The sequence below is a fragment of the Vespa crabro genome, chromosome 8, assembly GCF_910589235.1.
Source record: "Vespa crabro chromosome 8, iyVesCrab1.2, whole genome shotgun sequence".
NCBI classification, from domain to species: domain Eukaryota; kingdom Metazoa; phylum Arthropoda; class Insecta; order Hymenoptera; family Vespidae; genus Vespa; species Vespa crabro.
Genome location: NC_060962.1, coordinates 6,234,269 through 6,246,297, shown reverse-complemented (window position 1 = coordinate 6,246,297; position 12,029 = coordinate 6,234,269). Strand labels below are relative to the sequence as shown.

Sequence of the window (12,029 nt, the reverse complement as noted above, 5' to 3'; positions counted from 1 at the left end):
TATCGGTTTTATATCATAATTCTCTTTTCGTTCCGGAGTCAATCTTTGGTATTATACTATCAACAACAAACTTGATTTTTCTAAAATCTTTCAAAAGACTCTTATATCATATCTGGATCAAGAGGTCGAAGTGGAAGAGAGTACTCTCTCTTTCTCTCTCTCTCTCTCCCCCCCCCCTCTCTCTCTCTCTCTTTCTCTTTCTTTCTCTTTTTCTCATAAAGTGGTCTGCTTGCTAAACACGCGAGCGCACGCGCGCATTTATACTTCGTTAAAGTACAACTTATGTTAGCACAGAGACGAGTTATTTAATGAAGCAAACTTGCTCTGTGAAGATGCCTGTATATTCGAAAGAACGATTTTGAGTTGTGGAACCTACCTCCGCTATTCATTTACGCCTTTACTAAAAGCTTTTTAATATGGTCCATTGCACCCTCTTTATCTTCTTTACTGTTCACGTTGAGTTCATTGAATAGAACACAGGTACATATTAAACATGACGATGCATATCGATTCGATGCTTACAGATTTTTATTTATCGTCGTCTCTTTTCTAATCCTATTTTAAACAATGCAATTCGATGAAATTGTTAAAAGTACTTAGGCTTCATTTCAATTTTAAATTACGACACTTTGATATTTCATAATTTAAACGTTATTGAGTAATGCATAGCAAAATGTATGATAAATATGAACATTTATATATTATATATATATATATATATATGTATGTGTGTATTTGATAATGTGGTCGTAAGAGAGATAGTTCGTTAGATAGAAATTTACGTTATACCAACTGGTGGTATTATTTGCGCAGTACATTATATGTATTTTACTGCAACGCGCTGCTGATATGAGAATCTAGTTCTACATAGGCCCACATATATACGAGAAATACGTACGTACATACATACATACCGTAAAGCAAAGAAGAATTTGAGGCACGTTCGATAACAGTGCAGATCCAACCGCTTCCTTTGACGAAGCGAGATATTACGTATGCATATATATTTCTATAAGATGAAAGAGAACAGTGAATCAGACTGTTTGTCAGAGTATGATTTTTTCCTTGTATTAACTTTTAAACGTCAAGAGAAAGGTCGTTGTACTATTTCCAAACGAATTCGAATTATTATTACCGTTTGTATGATAAATATTGATCATTATAACAGATATTTAAAAAGGCGATGTAAATGAAGATTAACTCTATTTTTTAGTAGATTTTTCTTTTCTTTTTCTTTTTCTTTCTTTCTTTTATTTTCTTTTTTTTTTTTTTTTTTTTTTTTGATTTTTTTTTTTATTGAATCACTTTGAATCTTAAAGACTCTTGCAATTGTTTAATAACTTCTTTCGCAACGGAACACGTTTCGTTCTGTCCATTGACAACAATATTCTTAATATTCCTAATAGAAATCGACGTGGTCAGATCCTCGATATATTTCGGATCTTTAAGATCGTAGGTAATTGATTGGAGAATGCGCAAGCATAACAGCTGCAATTCTTCCGATAAAGTATCCTCTTCCAAGCAGCGACTGAGAACTCCAGCCACGCGAAACTCGAACAAACAGCTTAAACCGGTATTGTTCATGCTCACGTTATACAATATCATCAGCATCAATCTATAAAGAAGAATTGATTAAAAAAAAAAAAAAAAAAAAAAAAAAAAGAAAGAAATAAAGAAAAAAACAAAAAAACGAAAAAGAAAATAAACCAAAAAAAAATTAAATCCTTCAAATCGTTCTATATACGTATTAAATTTAAACTCAATAATTTCTCATCGTCATTTATAAAGATAATAATTATGTTCTACTTATGAAAATAAATTGATAATTATTGTCAATAAATTAATTAATTAATTAAATATTATTTCAATAAATTTAACATAAACCTAACAGATTCTTTAACATATTAGAAATTATTTCATTTTGCGATAACATTATGAATGTAACTTGCTTTAATCATCGACTGTATCTCTATTCTAAGAAATTGTCTAATGTCTATTTTTAAGAATAGAAACGTCTATTCGTAAAAATTCGATAGATATGTATGTACGTAAAAATAAAACGATACAGAAACAACGATACGAGCGAGTAACAATTCTCAAAGAAAATTATTAATATTAGATTATAGTTTACCTCATTAACGAATGCGTTCCCGATGCTATCGATAAGAAATTAGGCATAAATTTGATGATTTTCTCAACGAGATCCCTCCCATTCTGACTGGTAATGAGAAACTCTCTGCCCTTCGGCGTCGATGATATATTCGTGACAATACCCAATAATCCTAACACGAACTGATACTCGACGTTGTTCGTAGGCGGTATACTCGTCTCGTATGTGCTTATAAATGCCACGAAACTTCCGCTCACTATCGACAGGAACTCTCTTACTTTATTCTGGAGCTATACAAAGTGTTCTCTTATAATCGCACGAAGTCAAACGCGATAACTTATAGTAAAGAAAATATAATCATTAATTGCTTACACCTGATACCCAAATATCAACGATTTCTGGAAATCGAGACGCACGCCACGCTAAATTTCCCAATACTGCGCCTAAACTCGCGCAAAAATTGCTTTGGTTTAATATCTGCATAAATAAAGGTAAGTTTGCATATAATTAATTCAAATGAGATCTTAATTTTTAATTTTGGGAAAAAAGGGATATATATATATATATATATATACATATAGATGAATTTGTTGAAAATATTTTATAATTATTAAATAAAGAAATTGTGCAGTACTTGGATCTTAAGGGTTTGCGTTTCCTCGATTGCTTTTTCTAATTCAGTAGCTTGAATGTGTAATTGTTCTTCCATTTGTTCATATTTGTATTGTAGCCCTGGTTCCCTCTCATCTAGAACATGATATATATATATATATATATATATATATATATATATATCTCATATGAATATACAATATGTTTACGCAATTACTAACATATTTTTGCATACAATTTATTTATCATATAATAAATAATAAATTATAATTAATATATAATCATTATTGCTTACGATTAAATTGATAAATAAAAAAAAAATTATAAATTTACTATATGATAAATACAAATAGTAATCTCTCGGCATGACATGCAATTATTACACGTATGTATATAGTGTATAATTTAATGCATTATGTATGTTTGTGTGTATAACTTTATTATATATTGTAAATATGTTCAATAATATATGTGTGTAAATGCGATAATGATTATCGTAATATATATATATATATACATATTACGATAATTATATATATATATATATATATATGTATACATACTTGTACAATATAATGTAATAAAGTGAAGTTGTATTGTGGGAGGGAAGAGAGATATATGAATAAAACAAATAATTCTGCGAACCTTTTCTACTATTTAAATAAGATTGAACAACCGAATGAAGAAAGTCATGTATTTTTTCTCCTTCAATTTCTATAGTACGTAATCCAGATTCCAATTCGGGATCTGTCAAAAGTTTTGGAGCACTCTTCACAAATTTTTGAAGTTTATCCTCGATAGATTTTAAAATATTTTCCAAAGATATCTATAATGGATAATGAAAATTGTCAAAAGTATTATTTTAAACTGGCGTATAAAAAAAAAAGAATTATTTGTCGACGTGATTATAAACAGGATTTACAAACAAAAATATGTTTCTATTTGCGAACTAAAAATTTGTTATTTTTTTCCTTCAAAAATTATTAATTGCAAAGAGAAAAAGGAAAAAAATTATATATATATATATATATATGTGTGTGTGTGTATATATGTATCTATATACCAAAAATTCGTTTTCACTGAGAGACTCACGAGTCGCAGATTCGATCATAAATTTATTCATTTCCATCGTCTAATTAATAATCTTATTATCAGTGCCTTTTGATCCAAAATTAATCGATTATTTTAATAAAATTTAAAGCATACCAACGAATATCCACATTTTTAATTTGTTACTTAACATTAAGATTAAATTCGCGTGTATATATATATATCTTTATTATATTTAATCTCAAAATATAAAAATAAGGTTATAAAATAATAAGATGCCAAATAAGAAATCGTTTTAAATCTATTATGTACGGTAATGTTCACTTTGATAGATGATAGGTGCGTTCGACATATATATGAGTTAGATTTGATTTAAATCTGACCAATCAGCAACAATAATGTTAATGTCGTATATGACATAGTTTTAATAACTTATCCATTAATCATCAACGATAATTCTATTAAATAATTAAAAATATTTATTATTCGTTGCTTAATAAATATTTTTATTGAATATAATATTTGAAAATTCTTTGATTTTTATTGGTTGCTTCGTACATTACTCCATTAGAATCCGTAAAAGATGATACATTTGTGAACGCACAGCTAACGGACATTAGACTTCGCGTGGTGTTTATTATATATTTTTCAGAATACTCAGCGTGTGGTTTTCGCGTTTCAGTGTTATGATGCAAAAAAATAGTTTTAATTATAACCTTGTGATTTACAAAAGAATTATTATTTTTACAACGTCGTGGATTCGATGATAAAATTATTACTATTTCAATAAGAAATATATGTAAGTTATTAAAATATCATCGTTTCATTCTTAAAGCCGTTAAACATCGATTCAAGTTTTGCCGCTTAATTCAATTTTGATATTCCTTACTATTTGGAAACTCAATATCTTGTCGTAATCAAAATATTATTACGATATTTCATTAATTTTGCTTTCCATTATCAACAGTTTCATTTATTTCCTTCATAATAAAAGACGTTATATTAATAGATGTGAATATTATGTAAGACAATGCTTACTAGTTGAACACAGTTTCTTCTGATTGATTATAAATAAATTTTTAATAGGACAAAAGAGGTACCTGCCTTATATATAAATATTATTATAAAAAATTATAAACCTGGAATAAAAGTGATACATATATATATACATATATAGACATATACATTGGATACGCATATACGAATTATAAAAAGCAAAAATCATGGAACATAATGTAAATAATAGTGAAATGGTGAGTATTTACAAAAAGTAAAATAATATTAATGCTTGAATAATAATAATAATAATATAAAATTAATAAATTCTCTTATTATTATGCAGTTAGAAAGAACTTCTAGAAATGCAGTTCGAATGAGTACTAGAGTAAGAAGAAAAAGTCCATCCCGATATTCTCCTAGCAGAAAATCATCTACTGGTCGTTCTTCTAGAAGATCACCTGCAAGATCACCTGCTAGATCACCTGCTAGATCACCGGCACGATCACCTGCAAGATCTCCAAATGCTAATAAAAGGAAACTTCCATTTCGCAATACAAAATATGCCAAAGTATCTATTCCCAGAATAGAGTTTCCAACTGGTAATTATATTTATTATATTTATTATCATTATAATTTTATATAATTATAATGAATTTATATTGAATGTTAAAATCTAATCGAGATTTGTGTTATAGAAAAAATTAATAATGAGCAAAACACTATCGTAACAAGAAACTCTACTTTTAATGATAATCAAACTGATACAATGCCACTTCATTATCGGTTGAAAGAACTTGAAGCTGTGTCACGAAGATCGATACGTATGTCTAGCACACCAAAAATGGAATCGTTGCATAAATTCACAGCATTTACCAGAAATTTTGATAGAGCTGTTTCTTTACCAGTGGAACGAAAATCTCTATTACATGATATAACTGATGGAAAGGAGAGAGGCTTTTCTGTACAGAGAGAACAAGTACTTATTATATTATACATTCTTTAAATATCTTTACAGAATGTCCTTGATTTATATGAATAAATTTTAATAATATGCTTTATAAGAAAAGATTTAAAAATATTAGTATTTATGCGTAGGCTTAAAAATACTTGTCTAAAAATTTATAGCATATTATTAAAATTTAATTTTTTTTTTTTTTTTTTTTTTTTTTTTTTTTTATATTAAAAAAGTATATATTATGTGCCATAATTCGTGTAAATTTACAATATTTTAGGATTTGATTAATAAACCAATAGAATTTGAAGGAAACACGGAATCAGAATTAATAATAGAAAAACATAAAAACAAAATAAATTTAGTTAATGAACCTCAGGAATGGGGAGGATGGTTCGGAACTTATATTCTTTTGTTTGTCTTACCTCTAACTATAATTGCACCACAATTACTTTGCTCAAAAGACACGTATAAATTAGCGTATCAAGAAATACCAATTGACCTACAGTTATACATCAATGCTTATTCATTTTTTGGATACCTGTCATTTTTACTTTTACTGACTATTTTTTCTTTTATTCCAATTGGGAGGTGCATCTACGGACAACAAAGTAAAATTGGTAGATTACAGTATCGTATGAATGGTATGATAATCGCATTTTTTACACATCTTTATTATCTTTGCTATATTTATGTTAAAAAGAAATTAATTATATTGCCTTTTAATTTCTCATTTCTTTTTAGGATTTTTATGTGCTGCATTATCACTGGCCATACTCTGCATATGTGTATATAAAAAATTAAAACTTCATGACTTTATTTTAGAAAATTCTTTACAATTGAGTACTAGTGGATGGATTCTTGGAACAATTATAGCTATATTCTTATATATTAAAGCAAATAAAGCACCTGTTGCGTGTCTTAATATATGCGCATCAACTAATAGTATTATATATAATTTCTGGCAAGGCAGAGAAATTAATCCCAGACTTGGCTTTTTGGACATAAAAATAATTTTATTACGTGCTTCAGTGATTGGATTAGTAATTATAATTTTTTTGTTCTTTTCTTAATATTTTTTTTATATATAATAAATAATTATTTCTTCTATTAATTATATTCTTATATTTTGCAGATTATTGTAAATTTATCTGTTATAATTAAATCATTAGAAAACAGTAGTAGTTTGGAACTGAAGGATATTAATTTAGCAGAATTATTAGTATCCTCTTTACAAATATTTTATAGTATGGATATGTTAATGTACGAATCAACAGTTTTGACATCCTTTGAAATTATGTACGAAGGTACTGGATATATGCTGTGCGTCGGTCATTTACTCTATCCTTTTTTACCAACTATTTTATCTAGATACATGTTGTTTAGAAGGTAATTCATAAATGCTATCTTGATATAATAACGATACATACAAAATATTTTCAACATTCTTATCTTTACAGAACACCAATAAACTATTTCTTCATAATACCTATCCTAAGTTTTATTATCGGATACATTATATACAGAATTAGTAATTCTCAGAAGGATGAATTTAGAAAAAATCCATTATCTTCTGCATTAGATCGTATGTCAACTAGCTATATATCTATAAAGATATGAGAGGATACAAGTGTTTTACACATAAGTTTTTTATTTTACAGATTTAACAACGATTTCGACATCACGTGGAAAAAAATTAATAGTATCTGGTCTTTGGGGATATGTAAGACATCCCAATTATTTGGGTGATATTATAATGCAATGGTCTGTATCTTGTTTGAGTATGACAAATGAAATTTTACCTTATTATGCTCCATTATGTTGCACTATAGTGTTAATGCATCGTGCAATACGAGACAATAGACGTTGTAAATTGCGTTATGGTTATGCCTGGGAACAATATTGCTCGAGAGTAAAATATATGATTATAGATCGCGTATTTTAAATATTTTTTTATTGTAACATATGAAAAATAATTTATAGTACTAAAATTTATTAGTATGTTTCATTTTGAGATCTCAAGAGAGTTTTGCATGACATCTATATACAATGTTTGTTATTGTATAAAACAAATCTTTATAATAATCTCATATTTTATAGTATATATATTAAACTTAAGAAGAATACATGTATATATATATGATATGTATATGTATATGTATAGATATTAAGTAGTTACAGAAAAGCTGTAATCAAAAAAGTTGGAATCTCAAAAAAATCATATCGCATTTAAGTTTATTAATTATATTACATTGACATAAGCTTGAAGGTTATTAATACAATGTTATTTCAAGCTTATTATGAACAAAAAATTTTTAAATATTTGAATAAAATTTGTAGAAATTAGTTATAGATGAATGTGATGTAGATTTATGTAATGGTACATAACGTGTCATATTACAACACAATAAGGAATTTTATACTTTTTTATATTAGAGACGTGTGTATAATGATCTTTAATAAATAATTTTTAATAAAACTCAAGAGAAGTATCATGTGACTTGAATGTAGTAAACATGCATATGTATGTGTAGCAAATGGTGAAATACTCCACATGAATTGCGAGTCATTGTGTGAAGACGGTATTTTCAAGTCAACAAATTATTAAACGTTAAAAAATGGCTACTTATTTTGGAGAGGTTGTATTCCCATCATCTCGGGCATTTTGGGATGAAAATGAGGGAGAGGAATTAACTGATGAATTGCAAGAAGAATTGTAAGTAGTTTATTTTGTCAATAACATAACCTTAAAAAAATTTTTTCTTTTTTGTTTTTCATTTATAAACTCAATTTTACTTTCAGGAAAATTAATATTAATTGGTTAAAGGATAAACCTATATCTATGAAGAAACTTATATTAGTAGAAGGGGAAATAATAATTGGTACTGACATGAAAAGTGTATATTAATATTTTTCATATTATCGAATATGAAATTATTCTAGTATGATATTCCATCATTCTTTTATATGGAATCTTTATTTCAGATTTTTTAAAAGAGGGTTTATGTCATGATGCTAAGGAAATATGTACTATACAAGATGAGTGTAATAAGGAACTTGCCGTAATATATCAAGTTAATGAAGATCTTTATGTCTGTATTATAGCACGCAATTTCGATACAAAACTTGCAGGTGAATTTGTAATAAAGGTTAGTGTTCAATATGTTTCTTACATTTTTCTCTTAAATTATTTTTATACAATATTAAATTTAATATTTCTTTAGATAAGCGACATTTTGTCCATTTCAAAAAGTATATATTTAATAACCTGGAGACACGTATCACAATATAAAAGTGCAAACATACCAAATGTACCTTCTTTTCTACGATGCTTATATACAAAGAATGCAAGTGATCTATGCAAATCACACAAAGAAATCTTAGAAAAGCCAAATATTATATATGGAGTTGCGGCAGGAAGTTAGTAACTAATTTTATTACAAATAAAAAATTAATATTATAATTAATAATAACAAAATGTATATTTATTTTTAGTTTTATCTTTTGCTCAAATGATGGAATACCAGTCTGTTCTTTATGTTTTATATACAGACAGTTTCGTGTTAGATTCCTTAGCTGCAGAACCCCTTATCGAAATATTCGCAGAAATAAGTAATCAAGATCTACACAATATTACATTTATTGGGAAGAGCTTTTTTAATAAAGGAAATCTTTACATATAAAATATTGATTTATCATTTTCACTTTCTCAAAAGAATTCCCATAAATCGTTTATTCCTATAAACATATAAATTTATATTAAACGTAAAATTTGAAAAGTATATAGAAATAGTAGTAGTAGTAGCAATAATACTGCTATATTTACAATATTTATAAGAACTAAATTATTATGATATCTACAACTCTAACATAAATTATAAAATATTTTTTAATTAATAAAGTAATTTTCAATTAATAAATAGTAATTATATGTTAAGGTTGTGGTGGATAATAGGTACGTTGAGTAGTAGCAGGTGGTACCAAAGCATTAGGTGCAAAATACGATGCATTCGTTGGATAAGGATAAGGCTGAAATGGCTGAGCTGCATTCGGCCCAGGAGGTGTAGGCCGAATAGGGGTAGATGAATTAATATGGTGCATTGTTGGCACAATATGATTTATAGTATTTACAGGAGGAGGAGGTACAGAAACATTTGCTGGTGGAAATACTGGTGGATAAGTTGTACTGCCTGGAGCAAAATTTGTAGGATATGTTGGAAAATGTGTCGGTGCATCTACGGGTTTGATACCATCTGTAGTATCTGCAGCTGTACAACCATTTGCAGCAACTGTAGTTACTTCAATTTTAGAGGCTTTTCCAGGAGTCACTAAAATAGAAAATTTTAATTTATTATTGTTACAAGGAAAACATAATTTTTGTATTTATTCTATATTTTATTTACCATTTGGTGTATTTGATGCAGAATCTACTATAGGAGGTGGAGCAATTCTTTCTCTATTTTGTTCATTAGATGGTATTACAGGCGGAGAATCAGGGGGCTTGGTATTATTTGCTTGAGAATATAAATCTAATACTTGATGGCAAATATCTGTAAATACGTATTATTAGTATAACTGTATAATATTAAATCGATAATTAATTTAATATATAAATATATTTCAAATAGATACCTTCTAAAAGATCCATAGTTACATCCTCAACAAACATATCCCACCAACGTAAATGTTTGGGTTGTCTTCCATTCCAATCTAATACTTCAAATTTGCTTAATTTTCCTGCTAAGTACATGAGAGCAACTGCTATTATTTCTGGTTCCCATTGGAGAGATAATGTTGTACATAAACTGTAAATTAAAAAAAAAAATGAAAAACAAAAAAAATAGAAAGAAGAAGTAAGTTACTACAATTCTATTTATACGAATTTATGAAAATACTTATTATACCTATCATTGACAAATGTCCAAGCCATCTGAACCATTTTTTGTAATTTATTTTTATCACCTGTAAATAAAATAATTTTTAAGAATATTTACAATTAATTAAAATACATTTAACTTTGCTAAATTATACCTTTAAGACATTTTGCATATTTCAACAGGTAACTATATGGATGCTCTACTTGCAAGTCAAATTTAATTGTCTGCAATAATATCCTTTCTATAGTCATTACTTCTTCCTGTAATGAAGAACCAGTAAATGATAAGAAATATTCATAAAATATTATAAACATCTTATTAGGTGATAAGATTAGATAATTCTTGGAAAATAATTTATAAGCTTGAATACTTTTTGTACCTTAGGATCTTCTCCAAATGTCATAAATTTTTGTTCAGTTAATAAAGTTTTGGCTGTTCTTATAATATCCTTACATTTTTTTGGTGTCTCTTCTACTTTACCAGCTAATAATAAACAGCAGCATGCAGTAACCTATACAATAAGAAAGTAATCAGAGTTTTAAAGGACTGTTTGATAGATTTATAATGACATAGATTTAAAATTAATACATTACTTACATATCTTGGGAAATTTTTAAACGAATGAAACATATAGAATCTATGAAAATAAACAACACCCGTTGCCATTGTATTATATCCTAAGTCCATTTTTGTGCCTGTGTCTATTATAAAACGAGCACCTTCTTTTCTATATCTGCACTCCGTTTCATAATCAATCCCATCCTGAACGGATGGAGTATTTCGTAATTCTTTTTTTTCATAGTACCAGCATGGCATTTTAACTCTTTAATATAATAAGTTTAAATTAAACTTTATATAATTAAAATTTCTTACAATTTACTATAATAATCAGTAATTTAAAAGTACACTTAAATATATGAATTTCCGTAATTGATATTCTTATCATATATTTAAATAACAAATATAAATGATTATATTTATTTCAATATATTATATTTAACGTAAAAACATACTTTGTAATCAAATCTTGTCAATTGTATAGAAAATAGTTCAATACAATTTAGGTTATATTACTGTGATCATTATTAATTACTTACGCGTATTAAATAGCGTATGTATAATCCGTTTATAATAACAAGTGTTTCACCAAATTGCACAATTTAATTGTTTTTTTAAATATATTTGTTTTTTATAAACATTATATATCATTTCACTACAAACAACAAATTACTATATAAATACATGTAACTGTATCCAACTTCACAGCATAAATAACAAAGCTTCATGTGTTACATTATAATGTCAAATTACTAATGTGCAGCGTTACCAGATCAAGGGAAAAAACGAATGGAAGTAGTAAAAGTAGCAGTATGTAGTAATTATTAAGATTAGGTTAGATTATAGGCACGTCGACGTATGACGATACATA

The 12,029-nt window shown here is 27.1% G+C and overlaps 4 protein-coding genes across 7 annotated transcripts; 2 read left to right on the top strand and 2 right to left on the bottom strand.

The window, feature by feature from the left end:
• Nucleotides 1-506: 506 nt before the first annotated feature.
• LOC124426047 (heat shock factor 2-binding protein-like) lies at nucleotides 507-4,035 on the bottom strand. Its single transcript, XM_046967268.1, has 6 exons — nucleotides 3,786-4,035; nucleotides 3,368-3,548; nucleotides 2,745-2,857; nucleotides 2,483-2,587; nucleotides 2,132-2,400; nucleotides 507-1,615 (listed from the first exon to the last, which is right to left on the bottom strand). The coding sequence occupies exons 1-6, from the start codon at nucleotides 3,849-3,851 to the stop codon at nucleotides 1,294-1,296; spliced, it is 1,056 nt and encodes a 351-aa protein (XP_046823224.1). The 5' UTR covers nucleotides 3,852-4,035; the 3' UTR covers nucleotides 507-1,293.
• Nucleotides 4,036-4,936: 901 nt separating this feature from the next.
• On the top strand, nucleotides 4,937-8,384 carry LOC124426035 (delta(14)-sterol reductase LBR). Of its 2 annotated transcripts, XM_046967247.1 has the most exons (9): nucleotides 4,937-5,025; nucleotides 5,115-5,370; nucleotides 5,467-5,747; nucleotides 6,004-6,367; nucleotides 6,468-6,766; nucleotides 6,859-7,112; nucleotides 7,184-7,308; nucleotides 7,385-7,487; nucleotides 8,258-8,384. In XM_046967247.1, the coding sequence occupies exons 1-9, from the start codon at nucleotides 4,996-4,998 to the stop codon at nucleotides 8,265-8,267; spliced, it is 1,722 nt and encodes a 573-aa protein (XP_046823203.1). In that variant the 5' UTR covers nucleotides 4,937-4,995; the 3' UTR covers nucleotides 8,268-8,384. The 2 variants fall into 2 exon arrangements, with proteins under 2 accessions (XP_046823203.1, XP_046823202.1); XM_046967246.1 differs by lacking the exon at nucleotides 8,258-8,384 and having other exon boundaries at nucleotides 7,385-7,685.
• Nucleotides 8,299-9,408, top strand: LOC124426041 (proteasome assembly chaperone 1). 2 transcript variants are annotated; one of them, XM_046967258.1, is made up of 5 exons: nucleotides 8,299-8,439; nucleotides 8,526-8,605; nucleotides 8,709-8,872; nucleotides 8,948-9,143; nucleotides 9,219-9,408. In XM_046967258.1, the coding sequence occupies exons 1-5, from the start codon at nucleotides 8,342-8,344 to the stop codon at nucleotides 9,404-9,406; spliced, it is 726 nt and encodes a 241-aa protein (XP_046823214.1). In that variant the 5' UTR covers nucleotides 8,299-8,341; the 3' UTR covers nucleotides 9,407-9,408. The 2 variants fall into 2 exon arrangements, with proteins under 2 accessions (XP_046823214.1, XP_046823213.1); XM_046967257.1 differs by having other exon boundaries at nucleotides 8,526-8,620.
• Nucleotides 9,409-9,419: 11 nt separating this feature from the next.
• LOC124426038 (cyclin-K) lies at nucleotides 9,420-11,944 on the bottom strand. Of its 2 annotated transcripts, none has more exons than XM_046967253.1 (8): nucleotides 11,614-11,944; nucleotides 11,198-11,423; nucleotides 10,980-11,111; nucleotides 10,755-10,860; nucleotides 10,628-10,685; nucleotides 10,356-10,528; nucleotides 10,127-10,273; nucleotides 9,420-10,051 (listed from the first exon to the last, which is right to left on the bottom strand). In XM_046967253.1, the coding sequence occupies exons 2-8, from the start codon at nucleotides 11,414-11,416 to the stop codon at nucleotides 9,657-9,659; spliced, it is 1,230 nt and encodes a 409-aa protein (XP_046823209.1). In that variant the 5' UTR covers nucleotides 11,417-11,423; nucleotides 11,614-11,944; the 3' UTR covers nucleotides 9,420-9,656. The 2 variants fall into 2 exon arrangements, with proteins under 2 accessions (XP_046823209.1, XP_046823208.1); XM_046967252.1 differs by having other exon boundaries at nucleotides 9,421-10,051; nucleotides 11,698-11,944.
• Between the last annotated feature and the right edge of the window lie 85 nt (nucleotides 11,945-12,029).

Coding starts and splice junctions, on each gene's coding strand:
- LOC124426041 (XM_046967257.1), top strand. CDS start 8,342: ATGGCTACTTATTTTGGAGAGGTTGTATTCCCATCATCTCGGGCATTT. Junction 8,873..8,947: donor CAGGTGAATTTGTAATAAAG/GTTAGTGTTCAA, acceptor ATATTTCTTTAG/ATAAGCGACATTTTGTCCAT. Junction 9,144..9,218: donor ATATGGAGTTGCGGCAGGAA/GTTAGTAACTAA, acceptor ATTTATTTTTAG/TTTTATCTTTTGCTCAAATG.
- LOC124426038 (XM_046967253.1), bottom strand. CDS start 11,416: ATGCCATGCTGGTACTATGAAAAAAAAGAATTACGAAATACTCCATCC. Junction 10,529..10,627: donor TGGACATTTGTCAATGATAG/GTATAATAAGTA, acceptor TTTAATTTACAG/TTTATGTACAACATTATCTC. Junction 10,274..10,355: donor AACTATGGATCTTTTAGAAG/GTATCTATTTGA, acceptor ACGTATTTACAG/ATATTTGCCATCAAGTATTA.
- LOC124426035 (XM_046967246.1), top strand. CDS start 4,996: ATGGAACATAATGTAAATAATAGTGAAATG. Junction 5,371..5,466: donor CAGAATAGAGTTTCCAACTG/GTAATTATATTT, acceptor TTTGTGTTATAG/AAAAAATTAATAATGAGCAA. Junction 6,767..6,858: donor GTGCTTCAGTGATTGGATTA/GTAATTATAATT, acceptor TATATTTTGCAG/ATTATTGTAAATTTATCTGT.
- LOC124426047 (XM_046967268.1), bottom strand. CDS start 3,851: ATGGAAATGAATAAATTTATGATCGAATCTGCGACTCGTGAGTCTCTC. Junction 3,549..3,785: donor TCAGTGAAAACGAATTTTTG/GTATATAGATAC, acceptor TATCCATTATAG/ATATCTTTGGAAAATATTTT. Junction 2,401..2,482: donor TTGATATTTGGGTATCAGGT/GTAAGCAATTAA, acceptor CACTTTGTATAG/CTCCAGAATAAAGTAAGAGA.